We start from the raw sequence: 26296 nt of genomic DNA on the forward strand, positions 1-26296 counted from the left end.
CACCGCTGCCCTTTGCAATACGCGTATCTAGAATAGCCATTTCGTCCGTTTTCCGGCTCCCTGGCTTGTCCGGACACCTAAGAACTCTCCGGTACTTTGTTAAGCACCAGGGCCTAGGTGTTCTTCCGCCCCCATAACCTCTGATTCTCTTAGAGGGCTGCCCGCCGTCTACTTTCATTCTTCGTCAATTACTGCGACTCCGTGCTTCCGACCAGCTGCACACAGCCTCTTGCCCCTGTCTCGCCAGACGTAGCTGTGTCAGGCAATATCATTTCTTCTATTCGGCCGGCTTTTAAGATTTTGTTCACGCGCTATTAGAATCTCGCACTTCTTTTTTCTCTTCACTTTTTTCGTGCCTGGCGCACTTGAATCTTACATTGCACTCTTGCATTCTCTAGCCGTATTTGATTTTTTTCTTGCTTTGCTTCTCTCGTGGGTTTTGTTTCTTTTACCGCTCTCATCACCAGATTTCGGGGTTTGGCTTGGACCCGACATTACACCCCACGTTCTCCCCGCTGGTGACATGTGAAATCACCGGCGCAACCTTGGACATGTCGTCAAACGCTTCACCCGGAGCTCACAAGCATCCCAGGATACTGGCTTGTGTCCTATGCCAGCATCGCAAAATCAAATGCGATAGGAATTCACCATGCTCCAACTGCATCAAGGTGCGCGATCCATTTCTCCCTGACCAGGTCCGGTAGCTTCCAGGTCTCATGAAAATGTGCCGTCTCCCGTTCTGCTTCTCACCTCCCGAACTCAAGGCTCCCAGTCGCCGGGACCATGTTCGCGACGGAAAGAAAAGGGAAACGAAACCTTCCAGCTCGCTGCCTGATCATTTGTTTGCAAGAAACTTACATTGCCCCAGGCCAATGTCACCTGCACGCCTAGCACGCCGGCGCCAGCCCGCAAACGCCGGCGCCCGAATCAAGATCTCCAGGAACGCCTTGCTCGATGCGAGGAACTGCTCAAGCAGTATGCAAGCGGATCTGTGCCGATTCCTGGCCCTGCTCCTGCGCCTTCTGCTCCTCCTGCTCAGCGCCCGCTGCCACCGCTGCCAGCCACACCGTCCAATTCAAACCTGCCAACCTCCGAAGCCGTCGTTGCCACGCCGGCCAGCGTCGATTCTACCCAGTCTCGGAATCCAGGCTCCCTCATGGTCAAGGAAGATGGCAACGTCCGATTCATGGATAGCTACATTTGGGCTAGTGTCTACGATGAGGTTAGTGGAAGCCATGGGATGGGCAATGGCCGATCCGAACCACGATCTGAACTCGAAACTTGGATCATGGAGACCCTGACTTTCAATTGCATTTATTGATTCAACTCTGCGACGGATGCTGACCTGAAGCGTACAAACAGCTACAGAAAATGCGGGACATCGTAGAGACGGATGATCCAGAAGAATCTAGTCTCCTCGGCTCAGATGAGCTCACTCCAGACAATAACGCAGACCTCGTTCTTTCCGCCGACGTATTTAACACGAACGTTGAAGACCTGCAACCCGACCCGATCCATGTTTTCCGTCTTTGGCAGCTCTATTGTGATCGTGTCAACCCGCTTTTCAAAATCCTCCACATACCGAGCCTGCAGCCCCTGATCATAGAAGCAGCGAGTAACATGGCTGCTGTACCGCTACATAACCAAGCACTTCTTTTTTCCGTCTTCGCCATGGCAACTGTTTCCATGTCGGCTGCCGAGTGCATACAAACAATTGGCATGTCTCGCGATGTTGCCATCCAGAAGTTCAATACCGGCACCAAAGCGTCCTTAATCAAATATAGCTTTCTCAAAAATTATAACATGACCACATTGCAGGCCGTTGTTCTCTATCTAGTAAGTCTGACTTTAGGCAGCAAACTTCCCGTCACCCTTCCCTCATTAATTCCTTCACTTGAGCTTCTCATCACAATACGCCGTTATTAACGAACCGTTAGCTTTCTCTAGAAGGACGCTACGATAGACATGCTCAATGGGTCATCAGTGGAGTCATTATGCGGATAGCCCAGAAAATGGGCTACCATCGAGATGGCTCACAGCTCAACTTAATTCCTTTCGAAACGGAGATGCGCAGACGCATTTGGTGGCAGATTATGATGCTCGATGCCAAATGTGCCATGATGTCCGGTTTAAGCCAGTCATGGTCGAATCTTGGTTGGGACACCAAGAAGCCTCTGAATTTGAACGATGCGGATCTTTTCCCCGGCTCGACGGAGCCGGTCGTGGAGCGCGACGGCCCTACAGAAATGGCTTTCAGCATTGTCATTTCAGAAATATTCCGATTCAAATTGGAAACCGATGGATCCAACGAATCCCGTGCCTTTGAGGCTGCCATGATGGGCCAGACGCTCGATGATGGCCCGGAATCGGAAAATAACACAAAAGCCATTTTTGAGAAGTTTCGAAAAAAGGCAGAGGCACTGGAAGAGAGACTGCTGGAAATTGAAAAGAATATGATCGACATAAGGGCGGGCAATGTCCACGTCGCAGCGCTTGCTATTCGACCAATGCTCACTCGTAGGTTGAAGGAAATGCTCGTCCCAATACAAGAGCAACCAGAGTGGGGGACCGAGATTTTCGGCCCCAAGGATAATTTCTTCAAAGTCCTTTTGATGATGATGGAGCACAAGACAGAGGCACACGAGCAAATGGTCGCCGCTGGCTTTCAGTGGTTCATGCGTTTTCACTTTCAGCTTGATGCATTTGCAGTCTTTACAGGGTTGCTCCACGACCGCCCCGTGGGAAGTCTATCGGACCGCGCCTGGGAGGTAATGCGCAGAATTTATGGTGACCATCACGAATTCTCCGACATGACTATCAAACCCCATGTCGCCCAAGCCCAATTTGTGCTCAAAGCTTGGCGGGCGCGGGAGCTTGCCTATGGCCAGAATGGCCAGCGAATTGAGACCCCATCCTTTATCAATAGACTCAGGGAGTTGGTGCCATCGAGTGATTCCAGGTCATCCGGCCAGGGATCCGTGACATCTCCCGCGACAACGGTGACACCTCAGCAGCAGCCGCTAGGAGGATTCAACCAATTCCTCGGAGGATATCTCGATGTCTCTACAGTTAACTGGGAAATGTTTGGAGAATTCCTGCCGAGTAGCGGAGAACAACTCTCAGCCTCCATGTTTGATGGATATACCATGGGCAATCTTAATATGGGCAATATGGGTTAGAAGCCCGTTGCTCCGGAAGAGATACATACTAGGAACCCAGCCGCAGACGATGAATGTGGAAAAGGTACAGGTGAGGACAAATGAAGAAGGGGAAATCTTTGTGCGGATGAGAGCTGAGTATTAGCCGGAATGCATGGTGTATGGTTGACTGAAGGGAGCAAATTCGGATGGATCAGAGTCGGCGGACCTCGACATCGGAAAGGCTTTTTTTTTTCCTTTTCCTTTTCCTTCTTCTTTCTCCCCCTTCGTTTTTTGTTACTTCTTTCTCCTCTATATGCTTTTACCAGGGGCGTTTTGGGTCGACATAGAGTTGGTCTCCTCTCCGCAACGGGCACGAATTGCCACAAAATTAATCATGCTTCTTTTCTCGTGTCGAGTATAGGTGAATGTCGACACGATTTCTTGTACGATTGAAATGGAACCACTCCCACGCTTGTTTATTTATTTTACTTCTATTTTTATATCTTTGGACACATCTCTGCAGCTCAACGGCACGATGCATATAGGTAGGACAAGTTTCGGACTTGTCAAGTATGACATTGGACAACCCCAATCACAAGGTGTGATTATGTACAACATGGAGGGGACTTGCACAAGTGTATATAAAACTCTTTTCGGTACATAGTTGAGATATCTCTATGCTCTAATCTACCTCATCAAGCTCGTTGAGGCTGAGATTTGTTTCTTTTCTGTGCTTGTGCGATACTATGTAGCGGGAACTCGTAGATGCCAAATGAGGCTCAAGCAGCTGAGGGTGATCGGATCGTGATGCAGGCGTATCTATGTAGCGTCGCAATGCCTAGTAGCTGAATTTCCTGTCGAGGTGAAGTGATTAGCAGAACGTCGTCGGAGAAAGAGGAGAATGACCGAGGAGAATGACCGAGGGGAATGACCGAGGGGAATGACCGAGGAGAATGGCCGAGGAGGATGTCCGAGGAGAATATCCGCATTTAGGACCACGTACCAGATAGTAGGGTTAGCGAGTACCACTCTTATCGGAAACAGATCGTGGTCTACCTCCCGTCTTTTTCTTGCTCTTCTTGAGTAGATTCAAGTTGGTTGGCAATAGCTGGACCAGTCGATCAATGGCCGGCCTAACCAAGTCGAAGCGAGGCAAATAAATCCTCCGCATGCCATTGGCAAGTGTGCGAGATGCGAAGGCGAGCATAGAGAAGATGTATTGCTGAACGAGGCAGGCGAAGAGGCTAATGCAGAACATGATGAGGAAAAGAGGCCAGAAGAGCTGAAAGATGGCGAGTGCGTCGCGGAAGTAGTCGGCTATTGCAGCGAGAGAGGAGCGGATGAAGGAGGGAGGAGGGGAGGGAGAGAAGATGGAGGGGAGGGTGAAGACGTTGGGGAGAGGGGTTGTTGAGCGTATGAAGAAGCCGCCGACGAACATTTTGGACTGAAGGATATGGGTTTGATATTGTGTTGATGATGTTTTGGCTTCGGTTTGAGAGGTTGTGGATTTGGGAGGTTTGGGGTGGAGTGGTGGAGGCAGGGGATTTATGGGATGGGATTTATGGGATGGGATAATATATCTGGTGCTGGAATAGCGTTGGCACAGATGAAAGGAAGATAACAAACGAAATATTGATGTTTTATTCTTGGAAATGGAGCTCATCCTGAAAGTTTTTAGAAGCAACTGATGCCAGAATGTTGTTGGCTTGGCGAGAGAAGAAACAAAGGAATATGGCAAAGCATCTTTGGCAAAAAAATCAGCAGAATAATCCAAACAAAAGACACCTGGAGGTCCATTGTTTATAATCAGATGGCGACAAGCAATCACATCAAAGAATAGAATCAAGCGTGTAGTGAACTAAGGGTGCATTTGTTTTGTTCAAAGAACAATCTCGACGACGATGATGAATCTGACACCCTATGAATTAAAAGAAAAAGTCCCTTTCCATGACATGATTCCCTTTGTTAAAATCACTATTCCACCCATTCCATTTCCGTAAACCCTGTTAAAAAGCCAAATTCATTCATCGTAATACATCATTCATCAGATTCCGTCGAGGTGATTTTCGCCGCAGCGTTGTCAGAGACAAGCTGGGTTGCTCTCTCACTCGTCGAGGTCGAGCCTTTTCTTCTTGGAGTCGACAGACTTTTGGGAGCCCTGAGACTCTGCGACGGCGTCGTCTTGCTTGGTCTGGAGCTGCTGCTCAGAGGCCTCGGGGAGGTCCTCCTGAAAGCGACCGACGGGTCTGGCCTGAGGAGAAGCGATGCCTTTACCCTTGGTGGGCTCAGGCTTGCGAACTTCGACGTGACCATCGGCGTGGTGGAGAAGAGTTGCTTCTTGATAGAGGGGTGCGTTGTCGGGACCGGTGCCTTGCTTCTAGCCAGACGCCTCGCCAATCTCGTCGACGCGGTAGCCGAGGATGGGATGCTCAGGGACAGGAGCCGCGTTGTCATCGCCCTGGCCTTCTTCTAGCTCGCGAGCGAGGGCATCACGACGTTCCTGGCGCTTCTCGCGATAACGGACAACGCACATTGCAACGACGCATGGAACGATGAGGAGGAGAAAGAGCCCCAGGATGCTACAGGCGATGGCAATGTAAAATTTCTTGGTGTTGGGATTGATATCACTCATGATGGAGATGAGGATGCTTATTGAGAGATGATTTAGTTTGGGGAGACTTGGGAATTGAAGAGAAAGATGATGATGTTGGTGATGATGAAGAGATGGGAGGAAGGGGAAGAAGAGATGGAAAGCGAGGAGGAAACTCCAACATACCTTTATGCAGATGCTTTCTGGGAAGAAAATTACTGGTTTAATGATGAATGATTGATGAAGAAGCCTTCGGATTGATATCAGATGAGAGAGTGTGTGATGGTTGTTGAAGGGGGAAAACAGTCTCTCAAAAGAAGGATGGTGAAGAGGATGGAGTTTCCAAGAGGGGGAAGATTTTTCCTGACTGTGTGGCAGAGAGTGATTAGGGGGGAGGCCAGAAGAGAGCGGGAGTGATTGTGCAAGTGCTGGCAGCTGTTGTGGTCGAGTGTACACAGATCAGTAGCCTCTCGTTTTTTTCGCCCCCCTTTTTGTGTATTTTCTTTTCTGCAATACTTTTGGCTAGAGTCACTGCAGGCTAGGGAGTGATTTGGGACAAGTGAATGATTTCTTCTGATAGCACTGATACTGGGGAGTGTGATGGGAGAAAGAGAGGCGTAAGTTCCATGTCAGGGCACATTGGCCATATAGCTGTTGGCTTTGGCGAAGTTTTTGGGTTTGTTGACTATTTATTCTCCTTGTATTCATTCAAGACTACTATGCTAGCAGCCTAAGAATTTATTACATCCAATGAATATAGCAGTCCATTGTTTTGTTCGTCGATATAACGGCAATGTGCGGCTATGTTGTGCAGATGAAATTTTCGATGCTGGTTCCAGAACGTGACCACCAACGGTTAGTGACTTCGAATTGTACACTCTTTCTAGAAGCTGTTTGGAAAGAGGCTACTATTTATCCTTTATCTCTCACCTTCCGTCTTCTTTCTTCCATCTTTCAGGAATAACGCGCAGGTGAGCATAAGGATATCTCCATGTTATCACTGTAGCAGGCTGCTATTGCTCCTTGGGCGATATTTCAATACCGCGTTGCAAAAACACGCGGATTACAATCTATATTTGATACCTATGCTTCTCCCCAACAAGCCAAGAACGATGTTGCCTCGTCTCTAAAGCCGATAATTGCGGCAATAGCCCATCCTTGACACCCATTGTTATCAAACACCGAGGCAAGTCAACAAGGTTACACGTGGACATGGATAGTTTCTACATTTTCATCTCATCTACATTTTTCTAATTGTTCAAGACCAGGTCCTTTGTCTTGTCCTCGAGCCCGTTTCCATTCACGAGTCCGTTTCCGTTCACGCCCTTCTCCTTTGCCAGTCGCTCAGCCCTCTCCGACAGGGTCTCGCTGTTCTCGGGGTCATAGAATGGTCGCTCGCCAAAGACGGCCGTGCGTTTGCCTTCTCTCAGCTCTGTGTCATAGCCGCCTGGAACAGCTCTGTGGGCGATAATTCTGTTGTCCCAGAACGCGACCGCGCCAGGAGTCCATTTCCACCGCGCCGTCAAGTCATCTGCGTTGGAGAGGTGCTCGCGAAGGAAGGCGAGAATGTGGTGAGACTCCTGGGCGTTGAGCTCCTGGATGCGCTCGATGAAGGATGGGTTGTAAAAGAGACTCTTGAGACGGGTCACTGGATGAGTTCGGACCAGAGGATGGGCAGTGGCGATGGGGGCTCTGTGTGGTGTTCCTCCGCCGTTGATGGAAGCCAGGTACGCTCTCTATGTTTGCTCACGTTAGTTCGATTTCTGGCAGTTTCTTACGATGACAGGGATGTTTAACCATACATCTGAAGAGTGGATGGCATGGAGACCCTCAATGGCCTTCTGGAAGGCGGGACTTAATTTGTCAAACAAACCGACTTGGCTGGTGAAGATTGTGTCTCCGCCGCTTGGGGGAGTCTTGACTAGGCGCAGCAGCGTGTAGGAAGGCGGGTTCACCTCGAATGAGTGATCTCCATGCCATTCCGCTGTGTAGTTGCCATGAGCTCGAGAGTTTCTGCAGAGAAGATGGTGAGTTATCAGGTGGATGGATGGGTTAACAGACTGGATTCAAGAACATACCCGCCTCGGCCAATGATGGTTACATGTCTGGGATCTTGCTGGTTGGGATCTCTATCTTGCTAATATCATTGCAGTTCGTGTTAGATGCCATGTCTGAGAGCACATCTATTCCAATGATACTCACAATGCCATAGTATGATGCAAGCGCATGCTGCTGGTCAAGGGTGATATCTTGGTCGCGGAAGAATACAACACCTCGCTAACATGAATGTGTCAGTTATGTCTCTCCTCCTTTACGACGCTGGTGCCGCCATTCTTCAACATGTCGGAGCTCTTCATTTTGTACACACCTCGGCTACAAGCAGCGCAAGCTCATCCTTTTGCTGGTCGGTAAGTTTGCTCAGCTGGACGCCTTTGAGCTCCGTTCCGATAACTGGGGTGACTTCCTCAACGGCCGTCGCCAGGCCCAGCAGTGATGCCTTTGCCGGGTCTGCGAAAAATGCGCGATCGCGAGCTGGCTCAAATTCCTTGAGTGCAGGATGAGGAGGCTTGTAAGCCAATACGGCGGGTGTGATTGTGGTGGAGACGGTGGCCATTGTGAGTGGTGTTGATGCTCTTTTTCTCTTCTATCCTGGATTGTCCTTTGTTCCTGGATCTCAACTTTTGGTTCTTATCAAAGAACAAGGAACAAGGGCAATATTTAAAGGATTTAACAAGAATATTGATTTGTGATCGTCCAGAATTCATTTGTGACGACCCAATCGGCTCAACATGCCGAAGTGAAGCTCTACTTCATACTGTCTGCTTATCCGGAGATGTGCTGCAAGCTCTCAGCCACAAATCTATCGCCATGTCAACTCCCAATGACGACACTTCGCCCTATCTAAGATCAAGCATTTATGTCCAAATGCGTCTCGACAAACCCCGCGGAATCGTACATGAATCCCAGCATTTCTAATCTACAGCGCCCTCCGATCTTGGGATGCGATATATGTATGTCGTGCTAACGCCGTGCATGACGCGGGGAAGCAACCTGGAAGTAGCATCGCGATATGGAATCAAAGATACGCATTCGTCACTTGTCATCTGGCCTAACCCAGACCAGGGCAATGGTACCATTATAATGTCGCAAACGCCATCACCACACAACGGAATCCCACGGCGAGTCGGGCAATAGATTGACAGCAACTATTTGCGCCTTGGAGGTTATTATATGCGACGCTATACGCGGTTGCAGCGCTTTGTCTATGCGGCTGCTCGGATATGATACCATTTCCATGTCGAAGACGTGATTTTTCCAAGAGCGCATCGCACATCTTTAGATCGACGTGCGCAACGTTTCTACTATAGCCATAATAGATTCTTGTCTAGAGGCAGCGTTACTAGGGGAGGAGCAGAAAGGCGGACGTTTGGGGGGGAGTCGGGGGTTCAATGTTATATATACGACCGACGATGAGCTTGTTTCGAAATGCGAGATTACTATTCTTCCGGCTTCATATCCGTCTTCATCGTTTATTTGTGTATCCGCAACCATGAATTCTGAACCAACTAGATCGCAGGAGTTGAGTGAGAAGGGATCGCCGTATGATGGGGCGAGCTCAGCATCCAACGATAACAGCAACAACAACTCTAACAACAACAGCAACGACAATGAAAAGTCCGCGGTTGTTGTCAAGTCCCAGGATGACCAAGACGAGGCATCTTCCACTTCCGTCAGTGACGTATTTGACGTTAAGCAATTTGATCCTGTCTTGGCCAGGAAGATGGCGCTTGTCAACCAGGCAATCGATGAGATCGGCATGACCAGCTTCCAATGGAACCTATTCTGGCTCAACGGTTTCGGATATACAGTTGATTCGGTACGCAGTTCTTCTCGTTATATGTTGTTTTCTGAAATATCATGTTGTAAACTAACATGTGGGAAACGCTCTTCTCGCACAGCTTCTCGTTGTTTGCCAGTCCATCGCAAATCCTGCCGTACAGCAAGAGTATGGAAACCCCAGTGCTCACGTTTCCGGCATCCCGCTGGCTTCGCAGATTGGACTCCTCGTCGGCGCTGGCCTCTGGGGTTTCACTGCCGACATCATTGGTCGGAAGCTGGCATTCAACACAAGTCTCATGTCGTGCGCCGTCTTTGTCCTGATTGCTGGTGCCATGCCGTCTTACATCTCCTTTGCTACCATGTGAGTTTCCTCTCAAGCATCCACATGTTAGATGACCGGTAACTAATAACAGATCGTGACCTATGAATCAGTGTGGCCCTCTATTCCGCAGGTGCTGGCGGCAACTACATCCTCGATGCAACCAACTTTCTCGAGTTCCTCCCTACCACCCATGCTTGGCTCGTCACGTTCATGGCCGTCTGGTGGGCAGTTGGATATACCATCACCGGCCTCCTTGCTTGGGCCTTCATGGGCAACTTCAGTTGCGCCCCCGATGCCACGCCCGAAACATGTAGTCGAGCCGATAACATGGGCTGGAGATACCTTCATTTCACCTGTGGTGGCCTTGTCCTAATCATGGCCATTGCCCGCTTTGCCCTTGTGCGCATGGTGCAGACGCCGCGATGGCTCATTGCCCAGAACCGTGACGAAGAGGTCATCAAGACTCTCAACGGCATTTCTCTCAAGGCCGGAAAGTCTCATAGCCTGACACTAGAACAACTACAGGCGGAGGGCATCGTTCTGCATACTCAGGAGTCGGCCTGGTCTGCCACTCGGCTCAAGATGCACTTCAAGGGCCTCTTCCAGACGCGGCAGCTTGCTTGGTCTACCACTGTCATCATCGCCAACTGGTTCGTCATTGGGATGGTGTCTCCCCTGTATAGCGTCTTCTTGCCATTCTATCTTGCATCTCGTGGTGCCGATTTTGGCGAGAGCTCGACTTATCTTACGTGGAGAGACTATGCCATCAACCAGGTTGCAGGGCTCGTCGGCCCAGTCATAGCCGCCGTTCTGGTCGAGACGAAGTTCTTGGGCCGTAGAGGCACACTCGCCATTGGAGCTTTGACGACGATGGTTCTCCAGTTTGGCTATACGCAGGTCAAGAATGAAGTGCAGAATGTTGGCGTTTCAGCTGCCATTTCCGCGGCATCGTGAGTCCCCTGCTGACACCTACTCTTCCCTTAGTATTTTTGAATAAAGGCTGACATTTTACTGTTGTAGCAACATTTACTATGGAACCATTTATGCATATACTCCTGAAATTTTGCCCTCTGCCCATCGCGCCACGGGTTATGGCATCTGTGTTGTTCTCAACAGAGTCGGCGGCATTCTGGGAGTTTTGGTTGGAAGCTATGCAAACGTAGAGACGACGGCTCCTTTGTTTGTTTGCGCGGCGTTGTTTGGGCTGCTTGTTATTTTGAGTGTAATTCTTCCGTTTGAGTCAATGGGCAAGAGAAGCGTATAGAGCAAATAAATAATTTATCTTTTCACTCTTTCTTTCTTTCATAAGATAGGACGGGATGCGGAAGCACGGCACTGCATATATCGCTGTCACATGAATTGGCAGAAATGGTGCATGCTGAACCGACTCAAGTTGCTGCTGTAGCAATAGATGCCTGTTCTTCTGATATTGCGTCAACAGGTTTAAAATCCCGTTGTTCTGTCATGAATTGTATTTGTCGCTGGTTATCCTCGGGCAAAAAAACATCATCGGCCTTCCGGAACCGGATATCTCGAGTAGAACCGGCAACGAACCGGAGATGCCCTGAAAATCGATGCTTCTCGGCTCAAGAGATTGCGGGGATGGCACTTGACATCTGACTCGGGACCTAAAAAGACTTCGGCGTCCAAGCGTCCGGGCCGGACACCGGAGGGAGAGACGGTGACGGAACTGGTTCGAGTTTCGTTCAGCTAATATAAACGGACTCAGCTAATATAAATGGGCAAGATGATTGCGATCCGGGGTCTAGTGCGCGAATTTGTATGCGCATGATCAAACCATTACGTGGTGGCAAATCTCCCCCACACGGCGGCACAGTTAGAATATTCTGCACAGGGGTTTTGGAATTTTGTTATCTGGGCTGACTCGCTGAAGGATGGAGGCTGTTGTTGGTCATGAGATGCGTAAGAAAACTTTTTACTTAGTTTCCTTATCGTCAAAAGCTGCCCAATTATTGAATGTCGCTATCAGAAACACTCGATACTGTAATGTGAAAGACGCAGATGTAATATGTAAACCGTAAAATTATTCTTTTCAGGGCCAAACTATGATGCCAACCAATCCTTTCCATATGCTACAAAAGCCCAACTAAAATGAAATATCGCTTTCTCTTGATTAAACAACGCCCCTATGCTTCCCAAAATGGTTTCAATTTTTCAGTCTATGCTGATCCAAGAGCCTTGTCCAATGCGGAAATCAAGAAAGGAACTGCATGATCATTAGTAAATAGAAACGACAAATTGTCTTGGTTGATCAGATTGGACTTACTGTGAGCCTCCTCGAAGATGAGCATGGGACGGAGTCGCACCGTCTGGGTGCCGCATGTGCCAATGTTGACGCCCAGGCTCTTCATCTTCTTGACGAGGCTAGCCGGGTCGGTTGTGTCAAAGGCAATGTATGTTCTGAACAAGCATCATTAGCAGGGGCACTTTGATACCGATTAATTTCATTATAGAAACTTACCCTTGTCCCTTGCCGCGCAGGTTCCTGACAAGCTGGGGGTACTTGGTAGCGAGGCGCTCGAGTTCGCTGTAGAGGGCGACACCAACGCGAGCCTGGAAATCTAGTTAGCCTTTGGGAATGGCTCAAAGGGGGAAATATCTGTTGGACTTACGGTTTGGCTGACGAGATCGCGGGCAAGAATCTCCTCGACAACGGCCTTGCTCATGAGAACACGGGCTGGGTCACCAATCCAACTAGTTTTTAGTGTTAGCGCATATATTCAGTATCATAGATTTGCGTTCACATCATAATCGGGCACAACTAACGTGTTGAACTGGCGGTAAGCCTTATCAGGGACCAATCTGGGGTTACCAAAGTAGTAACCGGCAGTCTGGGCCTTCTTGGAGAAAGTGACAATATCAGGAGGAGAAGTCAGGTTCCAGTGCTGGTGGCCCCAGAATTTGCCGGTGGCGCCGAATCCTGTGCATGATGCATTAGCGACATCGTATTTGGGGCGGCAGTTATCCTGCGTATGCAGATCAGATTAACGTACCAGTCTGGACCTCGTCAACAATCATGGTGACGTTGTGCTTCTGGGTGATGTCACGAAGGCCCTGGAAGAAAGCAGGGGAGGCGTGGTTGTCACCACCCTCACTCTGAATGGGCTCAACGATCAAACCAGCGACGGGGAATTGCCTATGCAAAAACGTGTCAGTGGAAAATTGTACCATTTATACTGATAGTGGCTTAAACGAACCATGTGGTGATGAGCTCCTCGACCTTATCGAGGCATCGCTTCTCCTCGGCGGCGTTCTCAGCGGCGAACTTGTCAAGAGGATACTTCAGGGCAGGGAAGGGTGCCTGAGGCCAGTTGAATGAAGGAATATCGAGCTTGTGAACAGCCTTTGAGCGGGTGGCAGACAAGCTACCGAATCCTCGTCCGTGGAACGAGTTGGCAAAGCTGAGAATGGCGAGTTCGGGTGAACCGGGCTTTGCGTTGTTGAGGCACGAGCTGACTTCGTGGTCGGACCATTCGACACCCTCACCACGCTGCTTGCGGCGGTACAGCATGAAAGCCGCCTTGAAGGCAAGCTCGTTGGCCTCAGAGCCGGACTGAGCAGTGAAGATCTTGTCACATCCCTCAGGGGCGACCTTGAGAAGACCGTTCTTCAGTGAGTCGTGCCAGTGGCTGGAGGGGAAGTTGCCCAGAGCAGGACGGTTGACCAGGGCAGAGATCATCTCACGGGACTGAGCGGCCTTGGTGAGAGTTGGGTTGTTGTAACCAACAGGAATGGAGGCAATCTGAGAGTAGCTGATTGAAGCTGTTAGCCATGATATGATCATGTATTTCATGAGACATCTCAAACATACACATCAAGATACTGGTTGCCGTCAACATCGACAATGCTTCACATATAAGTTAGCCTCCACGTTCTCTCTAAATGCATGGCAAGAATAATCATACTAGTTGCCCTCGCTCTTGTCGTAATCAGCAACAAAGTAAAAAGCTCGGTTATCAAAGAATGAGCCCAGCTTCTCGGCTTCGGCCTTAGACTGAGGTCCAGGGACCTCGGTGGCCACTTTCACTTCACGAACAGAAGACATTGTAGAAGGAACTTGATGTGATGAGCTTCAGGTTCGCTGGAGTATGTATGAGTTGGTGATACTTTAGAGATGAAAAAAAAAGAAGGTTTGGAAGATAGGCTCTTATAGTTAAATTCCTGATACCCCGGAACTGCGATTCCCGGTTGACAGAGTGGCGGATGCGGGGAATCCACACTAGAGATAGAGCAGGAGGGAAGCATATTGGAGGAGAGAGTCGACCGGCCCGGTTCCGGTTCCGTGCCGGCCCCACGTGAACAACCAACTTCCGGATGTCCAAAGCCGAAATTGTAGAATGTAGAAGACGATATCGGAATCGACGGATTAGGGGACTGGAGAAGATTGTTATATGAGATAAAAGATTGATCATCCAACGATGTGCAACTCGTACGATAAGGATGGAGGCGAAATGATTTGGGTGTAATAGGGATGCACCACATTGGTGAAATCTTGAGTGGAGCCTAGCAACCACTGCTACGACATCGATCGATTTTTATATCCAGAGATAAGAATCATCATAGAAAAGCGGCGGCTCTCTTTTGATACAGAGTATCTTCAATAATGCGCCGGCTAAGAAGAGGTTTACACGTTGCACGTATAGCCTCTCAAGTATATTAACACACTGTTTCACAGATGCTTCGATTGGGCACCCAGGTCGCCAATGCCGAGAGGTCGACAGACTCTGTTGATGAAATCGCAATCGTCGCAGTTCTCAGCAACTCCTGGATATCAATTTCAAGGGAGAACTCGCCTTCTCTGGTGCAGATACAAACGCATGCCTGATTATTAGTCACACTTGTCGCTCAAGGGAACCTCAAGAGTCGAGAGAGGGCGAAATGATGTTTGTCATCTGGTCATGACCTCACAGTTCGGCGGATATGATTCTAACGCATATTCTTCTTGATGACGATATCGAGCCGCATCTGTCTTTTTTGGTGCAGAAACAAATTGAATTAGTAAAATAGCGCTAAAAACGACCAAGGTATCCGTATATAGAATATAAATGGCAGCCATCCCGTGTCTGCTCTGCGCAAGCGAAGAGAAAAAAATAAACCACCCTGGCTAGATCTGGCGATCCGTCCAGTCCTAATCGCATCGGTGGACCCGTACGTAACCCGCAACGGCAAACTCCAGTACGCCTTTCCAGTTTCCTCCAATATTTTGCTTCCAAAGATGTAGATCAAAATGCCGACTTGCAAAAACATGTGCGCGCGTCGTCGGCTTGTTGAAATGGTTCGCAGCAATGGCTCGCCGCGTGGGTAGTGAATTGAGTATACTCGTTCGCTCAGCGCCATATTATCGCGGATGTAAGTACCGCTTTTCAAGGGACACCATCAAGGTTTCATTTTCCGGCTTCATATCCGATTCTTTGCCTCGCTGTTTCATTCTGTGTTTCTGTGCGGAAGGCTCAAGATGTAGAATAACTGCCAGAACTCGTGTCGCGATAAATTCCGTCTCATCTTCTCCCCAGCATCGCCTTGAAGCGATCGCGCCGCCTCTGTTTTTGGACTGGCGTCTGCTCAAGGCCATAGGCGGCCAGTTCGAATGGATCGGTCGCTTCTTCGAGTTTGTCAATTTGTCTCCGTCTCAGAGTCAACCAAACTAGAACTAATAGTGCCGACCCCAAGATCAGGAGACTGGAACATGGCGAAGAAAAAAAGAGTCAGTGAGTTTGTAATTGAGATAAAAAAAAAGGCCACTTGAGGCTTCATGAGAATGGAGGCCTCACCCTGTTGCAACGACGACCCCAACTACAATCTGCGTGTGCGAGGTGGGCTTCTCGCATGTGTTGCTCTCTTGGGTATCTGTGCAGCGCGTCGTGAGGAGTTTGGTGATGCCGTCTAACTGCTCAATTGAGCGTCTAAGTGTGGTCGCCATTGTGTCACGCGTCATCTCGAAACCTCTGCTTGTTTTCAAGAAGTATTGATTGAGAGGAAAGATGACAGAAAAACTTGAAGCTTCAAATCACACCACATCCCTTGAGCCATCACCTGGAGCCATGGACTCGTATATATCTCGCCCTCAATTGGTCACTGTTAGTCCGCGGCGCGCTGGTCCGCCAAGGTCCGCATGTCTGTTACCAGTAAACAGATTAACCGCATCGCCATTCCGCACGGCCAAGAGGGCTGTGCAACGGAGGTTTCAGACTTGCATTCCCCGCAGCCCTGGGAAATGAAACGAAATCGCCAGGCCAATAGAAGGCTGTGCGTGCCTGGTTTCACCCCGCGCTGGCGTACGTTTTTGGAGTAGCTTCAGCAGTAGCTGATCGTTCTGGTATGGAGATTCCAAGCACAGCATCGCCGCGACACGGCTGAGGCGCCAATGAGACGCTCTTAGCCGCCTTGTTCAGGGCATTTGTACTCGTACCCTTCAAACAGCCTGCACAGACGGCGCTGGACTGGTTTGTTGCAGGGTTTCACGATTGGCGAAGAAGAAGCGTGTGCATAGCGATGTCCTAAACAAGCAACTGCCACGGGAGACGCCAAAAGAAAACAAAATGATGGATTGCCAAATACGAGGCTTTGCCACTTCAAACCGGCAGCGATGATCCGACTTTGCAAGGTTGTCACACCAGGCGATGGTCGCATTGACCTGTTTTTAAACACGCCAGGGCCCCCTTCCCAGGAGCTAATCTTAGATCAAGAGCCTTTTTTCGATTGTATCCCTGCATGATGTCACTTCTGCAAGCACATTGACGTGACAAATTATATAATAGTATAGTAAGTTCTGGCGGGCTCCGTTAAGTTCCCGTTGGCGAAAGACAATGGCATCTTGCATTCTCAATTTCGTTTGGATAAAAATAAATCGCTGGTGAGATATCTCGGAAGCATCTCATAAACCATGATGCTCCATATGGATCGACCGGCTCTCCCCGAGCTGTCCTGACTTGCGCTGCAAGGTGCTTAAAATAAACACAATGTCGGAGTTCTGTTGGCCCTCAAGGAGAACCCGCTGGCCTCCTCCTCTTTCGAAGTTATCATATAGCCTTGTGTCGCTGCGGGTTTTGTAATTGTACCATGGAGCCAGCCTGGAGCAGATTGACAACCTCTGATTGAACCAAAACGCAGTGGTTGCAGTGATCTCGTTGGCTCCGTCTTTGGTTCTAAATTTGTCACCAAAGGTGGAACCGACCGGTATATTATACCATCTGTCTCCTGGAAGAATGCGCACAAACCCGTTATAATGGAGTGTGCTCCTTACCGATCTTCAGGGTCAACCCTTTTCTTGACCCTGTACATCTTTCAGCCGTGTCCAGAATCAATATTCGATCCAAATTCATTCCCGAAGAAAGCCGAAAAATCATCCAGATTTTGCGGAAATGATGCAAAATGCCCATCGACGCCGAAAAAGGGAGTACTTGACGGCATCATCGTTGTATCTTCTTTCTGTGGTTCTCCTGTGTGCTTCGGTGGCTCTGACGCCGGGGGTGCCATTGGCTCTTGTTTCTTTTGAGCGCCTCCATCTGCTGTTTCTGGTAAAGGCGCATCGCTCTTCCACAGCTGCTCCCATCTTTTGAACTTTGCGTATTGGGACTCGCTCACTGTAGTGCTGGTAGTCTGCTCCTGCGTATTCATGTTGGCGATGGCTTGTTCAAAAGCCTCAATCAACGAGACTTCGGATTGTGTAGATTGGCTGCCAGTTGACATCTCCTTAAGCATCGACAGGCCATCTCGCAAAGCCTGTCTAAACATGTATGTCTTCTGGGAAAGACATTGTGTAGTAATGACGAGGAGAGCTGCCCGACAAGAGCTGAACTCGGTGTAAGAGGCTCGGGCAAGGCCAATCGTATTTCGCAGGCAGCGACACGTGTCTATAACTGACAGGGCGGCTTCGATGCAGTCCGCTAACAGAGTTGAACGAGTGCTTTTTTTGCTCAAAGACGCACTCGAGGGAGCGTTTACAGACGTGGACGGGCTGCTGCCATCCCTCAATACTGCCTCGGGGAAGATGAAGACGCGACCAACGTACATGCGGACGAGGCAATATTCCAACTGTAGATGCATATGCTTGCGAGAAATTTTCGACTGGGATGTGAATTCTTTGCAAAAGATGTCATTTGGTAGAGCATCCCACCACGTCTTGAGTTCACGGTGAAGTTGTGCGAGCCTTTTCAGCCCCTCCGGTACTTCATGTTTAGGCACCGATCTCAAGATTGCTCTAGAGAATACCAATTAGCCATCTGATTTAATTCTAAGTCATCTTGAAAGGTCTCACATTTCACGAGACATTTTACTCAGCTGCTGGTTCAGCTCCAAAGTTGCCAAGATGTGAGCAGTATCGGTTTGCGAGGTCGAGGACCATAGATCAGGACGATGAACGGGAAAGTCAGCATCCACATCAGTACTGGATATAGATGTCGGTCTGCCATGAAACGTTCCAACACGCCTAGTGATTTTTGGTTAGCTTATTGAACATGTCTCCCCATTCCTCGGCGCAAAAAGGATGTCATTAAGCAAAGCGTACTTTTCGATGGTGTATACGCTCCACCAAACCCGATTCCTGGTTTCAACAACGTCTGCATCTCGACTTTCGACGGGGTATTTCCTATGCATGCCGTTCTGTATCGCAAGCTTAAGGGCTAGATTGAGATAAATGTATGCCAGTCCAGATGCATCGACCGGAAGCGTATATATGCCGAGTAACAAACAGGCTTGGACACTCTCCAGCGATGAGGCCGTAATTACATCTGGAAGCAGTCGGCATGCCTGCTGATAGAATAGTATCCCAACGGAGTCTTCGGTAAATGCATCGGGCCCCTTTTCCGTGGGATTCTCGGCACCATCAACCAACGATTCGAGGTAGGCGAATTGCGTTCCAATGGCAAGAATGGCAAAGAGGATGCACACTGACCCCACGTCCCGCCGGGAGAATGCTGCCGAATTTTCATAAGCAAGATCAAGCTTGGCTTTGAGCCAGATCTGTTCAACGAAGAAATAGTTGGTCTGTGCATGTTTGAAGAAGGAATAAACGAGAAAGTCGGCGATAGGTCTCGGCGGTAAAAGTGCTAATGCACCTATTGCATCTGAATGTGACTGTAGCTCTTCAGCGCGGTAGTACTCCTTAAAAGTTGTTGGTGATTTAGATGAATGCTACACAACTTGGTCAGCTTGAATGCAAGATATCAGCAGTAGTCAGCATTCACATTTAAAGTGTCGCTGGGAACACTCTGATCGATCCATTTCTTGATCCGCATTGAAAAATTCCAATGAGAAAACTCTCCAGAATAATCTAAAAGTCAAGGTTAGCATCCAACTTGCCGGTAAGATAGACAAGACCGAGTTCGTACGTGTGACATTGCCGTGGAGGGGCCGTATCTCAAACTTTTCATCCACGCCCTCAAATTCAGAGCTCTGAGAGGAGGTGTCTGCCGGTCGAGGGGAATTCCGACGTTTCTCTGCGGCTTGAGCTAATCCCTTGAGGGTTTCGAGATCTAAAGCATCTTTATTTCCGACGTAACCCTTGACGATTCTCTCCAGATATTCGAGCCTCTTTGCTTGTTCAGCGGAGCTATGATCAGGCGCGCGAGGTCTTTGGCTGTTAGAACACTTCGTCTTGGCTTCTCCCGCATCATATCATGAGAAAGTTCTACCTTGGAGGGCGCATTCCTGAGCCAGCTTGCGAATCCCCTTCAGTTGCGGCCCTGCCTGAGAAATCGCACTGGCGACCTAGCCGGAAGCATCTCCGACAAGGCACGCCTCCATCACATCTTTCCTTCTGGCGGCGACAGCCATCACACCTATACAGACAGAGTCAGACACAACCTTGATGTCCTCGGGTCAGCATCAAACGTACGCGCGCGCGGCTCGTTTCCTCTCTCTATCTAGATGACGGCTTGGCTTTGACGATTCCTGAATGTCCATGAGGGGTCACGGCGATGACACCAGTTCAGTGACGGTCCGAGATGCCGCAGATTTTGCTGATGCGAGATGATGAAACCTCATCCAATCACTTTATGGAGTTGAAGAGTGGATTGCTGTGACTTATCGCGAACCCCAGAAGGCGATATGGGAGAGCAGCTAGCTGCTAGTTTGTATGACTAAGCGATGGGGGCGACAACCGAGCAAGCCGAGGTCGGGGATTCTCGACCTTTCCTTTCCCATACGCCAAGCTAGAAATGGAATGATTGAATATAATCATTCTCGTCAAACGGAGTGCGGGGGTTAGCTCGAAAATCGAAAGGCCGCTGGAATATTTGTTGTGCTGCTGGAAGACAAATCTTGATGTCTACGATGCATCATTTGTGGGGTGGCAATCTATCTTGCATGGTAGGTACATGTAGCTACGGGAAGATCCGGTAGCGAGACAAGAGAGCATTCGTTCAAATTTAATCCGGCGGAATTGATACAGATGGTTATAAAATGGTAAATCCGCACAGCTAAACAGGGGTTATTGCGTTCCAAGGTTATAAGTGCTATGAAGTGTCAGACACATCGCCTGCCAGGTGTGATGGATTGCCGGATACAGGTATACAACAAATAGCCGTTCATCGGGTATCCGGCAATCCATCATCGCATATCCAGGCCCTATTTATTTCATTTATACTGTTTCTCAACAAATGCGGTCCTATTTTCTGGTCTCTTGATTTGACAAAGGCAAATCATAACGCCCTCATGGCGTCAGCACCAAACCTCTCGTCTCGTTATGAGATTCGGCCGCTCGAGCTAAAACATTGTAACTGGGCCCAGGCCATTGTCGCTCTTAGCAACGTCTATCAGACAACAGTATGGACAGCTTCATGTCCAGAAGATTTGACGCGGCGTACCTACAAAGTCTACAAAAGCATGGCGTATCTGATACAGCATCAGATTGAATCCGGTCATTCGTTGGGAGTGTTTGACAAAGAATACGAGTTCAAACAACCAGAGTCGGCCATCAGTTCGGGAAAACTCTGCTGGAATTTTGATGATGAGACTGCCAGCGTAACGAAGTTGCTTGACCAGATGGATTTCCCTCTTGTCTCAGTCGCTATGGCGTACGACAGCTTCGATCCGCTGAATCCTGAAAGGCTGATGGATATCATGGCGGCTCTCTCTAGCTTCGGACCTGCCATGGGTGCCTTGCAAGCTGCCGACCAACGGGACAGTTCCTGGAAAGCCACTGGCCCAGGTCAAGTATTATTTCGGGCTGCGACGAGCACGCGGCAGGAATATGAGGGCAAGGGCATCATGAAGTCGCTGGCGCACTACTTAATGCGCACTGCAGCAGCAAAGGGGTTTCGAGCGATTCAAATTGAATGCGTATCCGACGCGGTCACCCACGTCTGGAGCCATCCTCCAGAGCCATTCCATACGGACCTCGTGAGCGAGATTAACAGCATGGACGTGATGGCTGAGGATGAGTCCGGTAACACGTATTATCCGCTTAGGCCAGCAAAGCAGAGACTGTGTAAGCTGTATTGCAGATTGCAGGATTCTACCGTGTAAACTACCTGTATCCAGTATCTTACTGTATCGCTGTACTGTAAATACCTACATGGAGGAAACAGAATTGGACGTATTATACAAGATGTGTTTCCGGTTGAAACCCACATTCCGCTCTAGCCTTGCCGCCCATCCCATTGCCGCCATAGAGACTCTCAACTTATTACATGCTGAACATTGATGTCGCTGGTGACAAACCCAATAATTTGTTACTCGCAGAATATGTAGCTTGCCTTTTGCATTACACTAAATCCATGGTTATTCCTAATGTGGCGCATTTGTGCATGTCTCGGAGGTTTGTCGATGGCCTAGACTCGATTTGAAATTGTGAATAGTAATCAAGCCATCAGTCAATCCCTTTGAGCGCACTTCCGCCCATTTCCAGCCAACAATGACCTTGCGTACGAATTGCAACATTGCCCTAAAGACTGCTTATTCGTGCAAAGAAGCACCTCTGAGCTACTGATCCTGGATCAATCCACTCCGGCTTCAGTATCCGCTTTTCAGCCATCAAGGGACGTGAAGCCCCAGCCAGACAAACAGACAACGGACAGACAGGATGCCGCAGAAAGTCTCGGCCAAGTCATTCTCCTTCGTCAACTATGATGGACCAAACCTCGCCACTGATGCGCAGGTTCGGCGGCGCATCCGGCAGCAGGCAATGAAAGACACCGCCATAGCCCGGAGACAGAGGGGGGACTATGGCAAGCACAACATGAGGCAGTATCCCATGTTTGTGGGACCCAAGCAGTTGCTGGACGATCCCGAGGCTCTTGACGATGACTCAAGTCTAGATCAATTGCAACGATTTTACCAACCTCCGTCTCTTTCCATGCCTTTTGCCTTCCAAGACCCAATGATGCCCAAGCAATTCTCGGTTCTTCTGAATCTCATGCCACTAACCGGCCTCCGCCTCGGTGTCGGTACCCTTTCTCACTACTTATACGAACCAACACAGCCTAAAGATCGTATCATCGCAGCGCAAGTCTCAAGTCAGAGGCTTTTGTCATTTATACCCAGTCGATATGGGCACGTATCACTGCTCCGCCATGCAACCGATTGTGTCATTGCAAAACTTCAGTATCTATCCCAGCGAGAGGAGGATAGATCGCCCAAGGGCGATTTGAAGGCGCTGATGCACTATCAAAAAGCACTTAAAGCGCTGCAACATGCCTTGCTCGATGAGCGCGAATGGGCGAAACCAGAAACGCTATGTGCCACACAGTTATTGAGCATATTCGAGGTTCGTGTCACCTGTAGAGCAATGAGAGTCTCATCATGGCCAATGTTGAGCTGACTAGTTGTTCCTTTTCCCCAGGCTCTCAATGGAGATGACAGGGAAGATTCTTGGATGCACCATGTTGGCGGTGCAGCTCGGCTAGTAGAGGCTCGAGGCGCCCATATGTTCAATACAGAATTCGAGAAGGCTTTATTCCTAGCGCATATCGGGCCAACGGTAAGGAGATTCATGTTCTCAAAGAAAGCCGCTGATTAATAAATTAATTCCTTTTTTTTCTCCTAGGTTATGTCAGCATTCTTGAATAATACACCTTGCTTTCTGGAAGAATCCCGGTGGCAAGCCGTCATTCGAGAGGCTGTTAGTGAAGACGCGACCCTTACCAACGACAAGGAATTTGCCCTCGCTTTATGGGGAGGCCTCATTGAAATGCCAAGATTGTTCAAAAGAACAACAGAGCTGTTGCTTTCACCATGTCCGCCTTCACAGAAAGACATTGACGATATCACAGAGCGCCTCTTAGCAAAGCGTAAAAATCTCGTGATATGGCTAAGTCTGATAAAGAAGCGCCCCATAGTCCAAACCAACGGCGGCTTTCGCGAAGATGAATATGGAGTTCTTGTCTTTCCTAGCGATTTTGACTATAGGAAGTTAGGCCCCTGGTGTCTAACGCGTCTAGCTTTACGAGGAACATACGCAGTCTGTCGAATGATCAAGTCGAGACTTTTGTATGCCATTGCTCCAGCAAAGTTCCACGACTTGGAAATTGAGGCACAAGACATTGCACATCGCATTCTCAACCTAAAGGAAGAGATGGCTCCATACAAAGATTCAGCTTTGATATGGAATCAGTTCATGGCGCAGGGCAGCTGGATTGCCAAGGGCATAGCTGAAACAAAGGACGCATGGGGCGAGGAGGGCGAAGGACACGACGGTATGCTTAGCAAGTCCAAGTTTAAGAAGTGGAACGAAGTGATAGGGAGGAAAATATCCTGATATGCGAAGCATGTGGCGTTTTAGATCTTTTCTTGCTTGTCTTCGTACTCCAATCCTGTAACTACCTCTATAGTTCACAGTTAGTCATTCAGCGATCGCCTTTTCAACAAATAGAAACAACACGACTCTTTTTAACTGCATTATGTGTAAGGGACACGGAATCATAACCTATCACTCCTCTATGAGCAACCACTATGCATCTTAACGTTGACTTCGTCTTTTATTCATATAAACCCATATTTACATGCTCATGAATCATGAATTATGATTAATTTATGAATGCCAGATTAACCTTAATCCCATTCCATCAAGAGAGACATTAATCGCAGGTAGCGGTATCGCAGTTACCACGGGGGTCGTTGCAGCTAGGATCGCTGGGCTCAACGCAGAAAGTAGTGGGAGTAACTCCAAATCCTCCAAAGTGGTTGCAAACTTGGTCACCAGGGCAGTCCTTCATAATTGTCAACAACAGAGAACAAGTAGTAAGTAATGGAAAGAAACTATGTGAGACTTACGTTGCAGGTGTTGCAAGCGCTGGCCAGAGCGGCAGTAAGAGCAAGGAGAGCGGCGTAGACCTTCATATTGTCGGTTGTTTTGTGAGTTGTTTAATTTATTGAGAGTTGATGATTGTTGTTTAGAGGGCTGATTTAGATATCTTCTAAAAGTTCAATGATCGGGGGGATTTAGACGAGTATTTATAAGTTTTGCAATACGTGATACCCTCCCAACCAGATCATCTCAGGAACCACTCAGCCTTCTTCATAACTCGCTTCATTGGCTCGAGTTAATCCATGTAGGTACCTTGCATCGAACCACTACCGGGGACTCTGTTATGGCTGACCACCTCCACGGCTGACCACTTCTATAGCTGACCACATCACCAATGACACTTCCATTAGTTGGCTCACCGACTTCCGATAACTAGGGGGGGCTTGTTCTTTGTTAAATCCGGCTATCCACTCCAGTTTTCATCTACGGGTACGTATGATCGGGGAGTCGTAGCTCTCCGCAAAACATGTCTCTGCAGTACATAGCACGTCTGCTCTCAGCTTTGGCCAAGTAGCAAATATCATAATAACTTCTCGACTAGATTTCAGCACTTAGAATCTCCTAAGGTATTAGATATTCTCAAAAGAAGTGTTTCCTATATTATCTGACGCCTGCGTTTTGAACTTAGTATGCCGTATCCTAGAACGGTTGTACGAATTAATTAGCATCAACAAACACATAATGGAGGGATCGGCATTGGCCCGACGACCCGGGCCGACTGAGTTAAGACGGTATAATTGGTGGGCTTGGTTTTTTGCGGCATAAGACCGCATATGTTTACAACGTTCTTACAAATTGTTGGGTCTCTTTCCAAGGGGTATCGGGTATCAGTCGATTCCCCAGTCTCTTTCCATATCTGGAAATCTTTCCTGGTTGATGCGTCGTCCCGTGCTCGCGGAAAGCGACCGGCGCGATCTTTAAGCATACAAGTAGTATGTAACCTAATAGCTTATGGTCTATCGATCTTCAATAGCCAACCTTTCCTAATGGTACAAAACATCTTACAGAACCGCTCATGATGGAAAAATTATCTAGTTTACACTAAACAAACCAAGTTTCTCTCTTTTCAATAACTCCAGTTGTTATCCGCGACTGAATATGTTTGTCGTAATTGTTTTACTCATCTGACTAACGGGACTCAATATTCGGTTCTAACCCGACTGCTTAGCTAGATCTGCCTTCCTATTTCGTTCACTCACTCTCACGAACACGAACATGCATACCCCTATGCTGCAGTAAGCTTACCTACCTAGGTACCTCGGCAGCGGGTATTTGTCCATTTATCCCAGTTGCTGAATATGTTGTAGCGGATGGAATGTTGTGCCGTACACCTGTATTTAGGGCGGAGTTTGAAGGCTGACTTGAAGGATCTAATTGGAAGAATTAACTGCTTCGAGATTTGACAGCAGAGTTGACTAAAGAAATACGGCTTCAAAAGGCGCTGCCCAACCAGGTTCCTCTTTCGAAGGCTAAGCGAGAACGAAACGAATTGCCGATGCTAACTCCCGATGCACACCAGTTGCCTGCCGAACAAAGTCGATACATAGAAAAGCGTGCCAGTATAATACTATGTTGCTTCCTGTGTCCTCTTGAGCAAAGCTTCAATATTTCTGCTTCAGCTGTTTAGAGAATGATTATTTGTCAATTCTTCTTCGTGGGGAAAAATGTTATAAGAGAACAGCAAAGTGGGCCATGAGAATAGTAATACGGCATGTGACGTGACAGAGACAAATTAACAATCACCCCAGATTGTCGAATAGTACAGGACAACCCGGTAGGGAATGAAATGCACAGCAAATAGCAGAAACTTTCATGTAACCCCTGCGGCCTGGGAAGAACTTTTGTAATACTGTATGCTTGCATTGAAACACGCACTAACTTTCCTCAGCGGTTTCTGATTCTCGTATTGTAACTTACAGTAGTCCCCATAATTTGGGACGAAATGCTACCCAATTGTTACACCCATCGTGCGTTTGGCACGATCGATACTACTCTCGTGCCATGCACGGCTTCCTTTTCTTTTCAGACAATGTAGACCTGTAGAGAAATCGGAGTTGTTCTGTTACATCTTGGCTGGAACAAATTAAGCATATTGACGCTTTGATCCCGGATCAGTAAAAAAGTAAAGGCGACATGCC

At 48.5% G+C, this 26296-nt stretch overlaps 10 protein-coding genes across 10 annotated transcripts; 4 read left to right on the forward strand and 6 right to left on the reverse strand.

Annotated features, from left to right (window-relative positions):
- Positions 1 to 551: 551 nt before the first annotated feature.
- On the forward strand, positions 552 to 3179 carry T069G_00543 (fungal specific transcription factor domain-containing protein; the record flags this gene model as incomplete). The annotated part of the gene is made up of 4 exons (XM_056167753.1): positions 552 to 668; positions 869 to 1222; positions 1363 to 1836; positions 1938 to 3179. The coding sequence occupies 4 exons, from the start codon at positions 552 to 554 to the stop codon at positions 3177 to 3179; spliced, it is 2187 nt and encodes a 728-aa protein (XP_056033069.1).
- A 976-nt stretch (positions 3180 to 4155) lies between these two features.
- T069G_00544 (uncharacterized protein) lies at positions 4156 to 4578 on the reverse strand (the record flags this gene model as incomplete). The annotated part of the gene is made up of 1 exon (XM_056167754.1): positions 4156 to 4578. The coding sequence occupies one exon, from the start codon at positions 4576 to 4578 to the stop codon at positions 4156 to 4158; it is 423 nt and encodes a 140-aa protein (XP_056033070.1).
- Positions 4579 to 5244: 666 nt separating this feature from the next.
- Positions 5245 to 5772, reverse strand: T069G_00545 (uncharacterized protein; the record flags this gene model as incomplete). The annotated part of the gene is made up of 2 exons (XM_056167755.1): positions 5245 to 5517; positions 5578 to 5772. The coding sequence occupies 2 exons, from the start codon at positions 5770 to 5772 to the stop codon at positions 5245 to 5247; spliced, it is 468 nt and encodes a 155-aa protein (XP_056033071.1).
- A 1208-nt stretch (positions 5773 to 6980) lies between these two features.
- On the reverse strand, positions 6981 to 8344 carry T069G_00546 (taurine catabolism dioxygenase tauD, tfdA family domain-containing protein; the record flags this gene model as incomplete). The annotated part of the gene is made up of 5 exons (XM_056167756.1): positions 6981 to 7466; positions 7533 to 7743; positions 7809 to 7867; positions 7933 to 8007; positions 8099 to 8344. The coding sequence occupies 5 exons, from the start codon at positions 8342 to 8344 to the stop codon at positions 6981 to 6983; spliced, it is 1077 nt and encodes a 358-aa protein (XP_056033072.1).
- Positions 8345 to 9280: 936 nt separating this feature from the next.
- On the forward strand, positions 9281 to 11156 carry T069G_00547 (major facilitator superfamily domain-containing protein; the record flags this gene model as incomplete). The annotated part of the gene is made up of 4 exons (XM_056167757.1): positions 9281 to 9607; positions 9690 to 9931; positions 10003 to 10842; positions 10913 to 11156. 4 exons carry the CDS (start codon positions 9281 to 9283, stop codon positions 11154 to 11156), a joined length of 1653 nt encoding a protein of 550 aa, XP_056033073.1.
- A 916-nt stretch (positions 11157 to 12072) lies between these two features.
- Positions 12073 to 13958, reverse strand: T069G_00548 (aminotransferase class-III domain-containing protein; the record flags this gene model as incomplete). Its single annotated transcript, XM_056167758.1, has 10 exons — positions 12073 to 12119; positions 12180 to 12313; positions 12375 to 12466; positions 12526 to 12607; positions 12680 to 12833; positions 12907 to 13049; positions 13111 to 13314; positions 13363 to 13665; positions 13725 to 13760; positions 13819 to 13958. 10 exons carry the CDS (start codon positions 13956 to 13958, stop codon positions 12073 to 12075), a joined length of 1335 nt encoding a protein of 444 aa, XP_056033074.1.
- A 1453-nt stretch (positions 13959 to 15411) lies between these two features.
- Positions 15412 to 15833, reverse strand: T069G_00549 (uncharacterized protein; the record flags this gene model as incomplete). The annotated part of the gene is made up of 2 exons (XM_056167759.1): positions 15412 to 15592; positions 15685 to 15833. The coding sequence occupies 2 exons, from the start codon at positions 15831 to 15833 to the stop codon at positions 15412 to 15414; spliced, it is 330 nt and encodes a 109-aa protein (XP_056033075.1).
- A 1364-nt stretch (positions 15834 to 17197) lies between these two features.
- Positions 17198 to 19816, reverse strand: T069G_00550 (fungal specific transcription factor domain-containing protein; the record flags this gene model as incomplete). Its single annotated transcript, XM_056167760.1, has 8 exons — positions 17198 to 17799; positions 17842 to 18113; positions 18171 to 18341; positions 18420 to 19015; positions 19099 to 19184; positions 19243 to 19490; positions 19546 to 19692; positions 19749 to 19816. The coding sequence occupies 8 exons, from the start codon at positions 19814 to 19816 to the stop codon at positions 17198 to 17200; spliced, it is 2190 nt and encodes a 729-aa protein (XP_056033076.1).
- Positions 19817 to 20566: 750 nt separating this feature from the next.
- On the forward strand, positions 20567 to 21379 carry T069G_00551 (uncharacterized protein; the record flags this gene model as incomplete). The annotated part of the gene is made up of 1 exon (XM_056167761.1): positions 20567 to 21379. The coding sequence occupies one exon, from the start codon at positions 20567 to 20569 to the stop codon at positions 21377 to 21379; it is 813 nt and encodes a 270-aa protein (XP_056033077.1).
- Positions 21380 to 21935: 556 nt separating this feature from the next.
- On the forward strand, positions 21936 to 23609 carry T069G_00552 (fungal specific transcription factor domain-containing protein; the record flags this gene model as incomplete). Its single annotated transcript, XM_056167762.1, has 3 exons — positions 21936 to 22619; positions 22695 to 22832; positions 22899 to 23609. 3 exons carry the CDS (start codon positions 21936 to 21938, stop codon positions 23607 to 23609), a joined length of 1533 nt encoding a protein of 510 aa, XP_056033078.1.
- Between the last annotated feature and the right edge of the window lie 2687 nt (positions 23610 to 26296).

Source organism: Trichoderma breve, chromosome 1 (genome assembly GCF_028502605.1).
Source record: "Trichoderma breve strain T069 chromosome 1, whole genome shotgun sequence".
Lineage (NCBI taxonomy): Eukaryota > Fungi > Ascomycota > Sordariomycetes > Hypocreales > Hypocreaceae > Trichoderma > Trichoderma breve.